Source organism: Vulpes lagopus, chromosome 15 (assembly GCF_018345385.1).
Source record: "Vulpes lagopus strain Blue_001 chromosome 15, ASM1834538v1, whole genome shotgun sequence".
In the NCBI taxonomy this organism is placed as follows: Eukaryota; Metazoa; Chordata; class Mammalia; order Carnivora; family Canidae; genus Vulpes; species Vulpes lagopus.
The window spans coordinates 25,793,451-25,797,977 of record NC_054838.1 but is presented as its reverse complement, the minus strand read 5'-3'; the positions used below and the strand labels follow the sequence as shown (position 1 = coordinate 25,797,977).

The 4,527-nt window shown below is 47.2% G+C and overlaps 1 protein-coding gene across 2 annotated transcripts; it reads left to right on the top strand.

Annotated features, from left to right (window-relative positions):
• Positions 1-2,031: 2,031 nt before the first annotated feature.
• On the top strand, positions 2,032-3,744 carry LIPT2 (lipoyl(octanoyl) transferase 2). 2 transcript variants are annotated; one of them, XM_041730808.1, is made up of 2 exons: positions 2,032-2,503; positions 3,043-3,744. In XM_041730808.1, exons 1-2 carry the CDS (start codon positions 2,038-2,040, stop codon positions 3,270-3,272), a joined length of 696 nt encoding a protein of 231 aa, XP_041586742.1. In that variant the 5' UTR covers positions 2,032-2,037; the 3' UTR covers positions 3,273-3,744. The 2 variants fall into 2 exon arrangements, with proteins under 2 accessions (XP_041586742.1, XP_041586743.1); XM_041730809.1 differs by having other exon boundaries at positions 2,032-2,490; positions 3,043-3,237.
• The last annotated feature ends 783 nt before the right edge of the window (positions 3,745-4,527 follow it).

Genomic DNA, 4,527 nt, shown 5'->3' with positions numbered 1-4,527 from the left:
CAGGAGTTAAATAGTAGTGTAGATATAAAAGAAGAACATGAGGGATACTTGTGATGGAAATGTTCTGTAGCCTGAATGTAGTAATGAAAATATTTTAATTGTGACACTGGCAAGACATCATCATTGGGGAAAACTGGGTAAAATGTATACAAGATTATTCCTCATAACTGCATATGAGTCTACAATTTTCTCAAAATAAAAAAATTAATTGAGGGCAGCCCCAGTGGCGCAGTGGTTTAGCGCCGCCTGCAGCTCAGGGCGTGATCCTGGAGACCCTGGATGGAGTCCCACATCGGGCCTCTCTGCATGGAGCCTGCTTCTCCCTCTGCCTGTGTCTCTGCCTCTCTCTCTCTCTCTCTGTGTGTGTGTGTGTGTCTCTATGAATAAATAAATAAAATCTTTAAAAAAATAAAGAGAAAAAAAATTAATTGAAATATCTCCTTTTTCTCTTACAGCTCCCCACCATAAACTGGTTTCTCTCTTGTCTGAACCCTGACTGATGCAATACCCTTCATCAGGCTGGGAAATTTCCCTTCTTTTCCTAGATTGCCCCAGTTTGCTGGGAGTTTTAGCCAGAGTAGGTGTTGATTTTTGCCAACTGGTTTTTTTTGCATCTACTGAAAATAATCATATGGTTTTTTTTAATTATACTATTCGATTTTATAATGTTAAACCAACCTTGCATTCCTGGGATAAACATTACTTCATCATGATGTGTTAATCCTTTTATACATTGCTGGATTCATTTTACTAATGTCTGCTTAGGATTTTTATGTTTATATTAGGAAATCTCTTTCAGATACCTAAGTGAGCAATGTTATCAGTTTCTAAAAATAAAAAAAGACCTAAGTGAAAATAGTAAAATTTGACAATGCTGGATAGTGGGTAACAACAATTTGCTGTTACATTATTATCTACACTTTCCCGCTTTATTTTTGTTTTGCTTGCTTTCTTTTTAGTTGAACAATTCTTGCCTGTAGCTTGGAAGATAGATTCAGAAGGCAGACTGAGGACATAATAACGGGGTTCTTTATGCTATTAGGAATACAGCCTTATGTATCCTCTTCTTGTTGGTACTCAGTGAAAGTTTACTGAACGAATTCAAATTTATTTGAATGACAACCCAATACAACATAATGGATACTGTGGTCCAGATCCAGCTTCTGGACCTAGCCAGTCATTCCCCCAACTTCTGGGAGTAGGCTGCTTATGGCTCATAATTCTCTGGGAATTGTCTCCTATAGAAGGATGCAGCCTTCCTGAAAGTTACAGACAGAGCCTCTATCGCCGCTCAATGATAGGATATAAACTTCTGGCCCCAGTTCTTTAATTTGGAACAATTCTTAAAGGTCATCTCAGGCTCAGAGTATCCTTTGAGATAGGCTGAGGCCTCTGCAGAGATTTGTTTCAGTTTGATTTCTCCCTCTGGGAATCCTGCTTCCATCACTCTCTTACAGCTCCCCACCATAAACTTTTTAAGACTTTATTTACTTATTCACTAGAGAGAGAGACAGACAGACAGACAGACAGAGGCAGAGACACAGGCAGAGGGAGAAGCAGGCTCCATGCCGGGAGCCCGACGTGGGACTCGATCCCTGCGACTCCAGGATCACGCCCTGGGCCGAAGGCAGGCGCTAAACTGCAGAGCCACCCAAGTGTTCACCTCCTTTTCATAGTTTCCTCTTCAGGGAACTACCCAGGGCACACATTATCCTATTTTGCATTCTTTTCCTGGCAGTTCTTAGCATGTGAAATAACCTTATTTATTTAATGCTCGAATACTTGCGTATTGTCTGCTGTAAGGCTGTCAGCTTCCCAGGAAAGGCTTTTTCCCCATATACTGTGCCCCACAGTATCAAGCCTACTGGCTGCTGGGGAGAGACACACCGGATACTAGGTCTAGGGCTCACAGCTCTCCACAGCCCGCGACCAGCGCTAAGAGCGGCGGCTGAGGACGCGCCTCCGAGTCCCCGCCCCTCCGGCCCCGCCCCCAGGCCCAGGCAGGGGCGGAACCTCGCCGACGCCCCGGCTGACGCCATGCGGCCACCCGCGGTACGGCTGGTGCGGCGAGGCCGGATGCCCTACGCCGAGCTCCTGGCCCTCCAGGAGCGCTGGCTGCGGCGGCTGCAGGCCGCGCCAGGCCCTGAGGCCCCGTCCGGGGCTGAGGCGGGCGCACTGCTGCTCTGCGAGCCCGCGGGGCCCGTGTACACGTCCGGGCTGCGTGGCGGCCTGACGCCGGAGGAGATGGCGCGGCTGCGGGCCCTGGGCGCCGAGGTACGCGCCACGGGACGCGGTGGCCTGGCCACTTTCCACGGCCCGGGCCAGCTGCTCTGCCACCCGGTGCTAGACCTGCGGCGCCTGGGCCTGCGCCTGCGCACCCACGTAGCGGCGCTGGAGGCGTGCGCAGTGCGCCTGTGCGAGTGCCAGGGCTTGCAAGGCGCCCGCGCGCGGCCCCCGCCCTACACGGGTGTCTGGCTCGGGGAACGCAAGGTCTGCGCTATCGGTTAGTGCCGGGGGCCGGGGGCGGGGCCGGCGGGGCCGGGGCGGGCCTTAGCGGGAGGAAGTCTGTCTGGCGCCGGCTTTGAATCAGAGCTCCCCGCTGGTTTGAGGTCTTAAGCCTTCTCACTGATCTCTTAAACATTCACAGCCCTCAGGAGGGCTCTCAGTGGTCATCTCATCCAACATTCATCTTTTCGAGAAGTGAATTGCCAGGTTATTCCTAATTAATCACAATGTCTAGACAATAATGGAACTTAGTCATTTTCAAACTTTTTTTTTACTTTTTTTTTTTTTTTTTTAAAGCAACAGAATCTCTGTTAAAAGACATTTTCTGGAATCTCTATAATGCAGCAGCTCTGGTGTCACACACCCCTCCCCAGTCATGTCCCCCTCCCCCGATCTGTGCGCGACCCCTTCCTTGGGTGCTCAAAAACAAAGCGGGAAAGCCAGTGATGGAGTCCGGTTCCTTCATCACGCTGAGGGGGATGGTGAAGCCCGAGGAGGGAGGTTACCTACTCTGAGACCCTTTGGCTTGTCTTGCAGGAGTCCGCTGTGGAAGGCACATCACGTCCCACGGCCTGGCTCTGAACTGTTCTACAGACCTTGGGTGGTTTGAGCACATTGTCCCCTGCGGGCTGGTTGGGACAGGTGTCACCTCTCTGAGTGAGGAGCTCCGAAGGCATGTCACTGTGGATGAAGTAATACCACCTTTCCTTCAGGCTTTTAAAGAGACCTACAAATGCACGTTGATCTCAGAGGACAGCCCCAACTGAAGAGTGTTCATGTTATCACTGCTGGGAGATCCTGCTTGAAAAGCATCAAGTCTAACTTGGAGTCACTGAAACCCAAATTCTAGACCTGGCCGTGTTATTCACTTACCATGAGACTATGAGCAAAGCATACATGTTTCCATATGTATGCTAGTTTATTTATATCTTCCCACCTACCTCCAATATGGTGGATTTGAAAACATGAAAAGCAACACATGCTATATAAATCTAAGACATTAACACTACTGTCTGCACCATTTTCTCAGCTTAGAAAAACTCATATATAGAGAATCAGTTCTCAAATGTTTATTACTTCCTAAATACTATATTTAATTGGGCAATTCTGGGCTCCAGTTCCTTTGATTTTTGGAGGAATCGTATTTCTATATGTGAAGGTGATATGGTGGGGTGCTTTCTGCAATAAAAGGAAAAGGGAAAGAAATCTTTAAAGAATAAAAATGAGATCTTGACTTCCTGGGTTGGATTGCCAAGCCTGATTGCTTTTTTCGGTTAGGTAACTTGAGCTAGACCAGAGGCCAGGAAAAGACAAGAATAATTTCTCACATTGTACAAATGCAAAAGGTAGAAGTAAGTTTTCCTTAAATGAGATCTCTAAGTTTATAAGGCTATGTAATTATTATATATTAATTATTTATTGTCATGTAACAAATCACCCCACAACTTAATAGCTTAGAACAATAAACATTATCTCATACATATTCTGTGGATCAGGAATTTGGGAAGCTTACCTGGGTGATTCTGGGTTGAGATCTCATGCGGTGTAGTCAAGACGTCAGCTGGATCAGCTGTTATCTGAAGGTTTGGGAATGGAAGATTGGTTTCCAAGATGGTTGATTCTACTTCATTGATACTGGTTGTTGATGGGGCCTACATTCCTCACCATGTGGGCCACTCCATAGAGCTATTTGTTCCCTCAAAACAAGTGATGCCAGAAAGAGACAAGGTGGAAGCCACAAGGTCTTATGACCCAGCCTTGGAAGTTGTACAGTCATTTCTACAGTTTCCGAGCAGATGAACTAGACAATGTGGAAGGGCTACTCAGGATGATGGGAAGTGAAGATCATTAGGGACCATCTTGGAGACTGGCTACCATAGGCAGTTAGGATGGAAAGATCCTTGAATGAGAACTGTCGAGTGGCTCAGGTTATAGTCCCAGCTCTTTGGGCAAGTCATTTACCCTTTCTGGGCTTCAGTTTCCCCTATATAAGCACTGTCCAATAGAAATATAATGTGAACC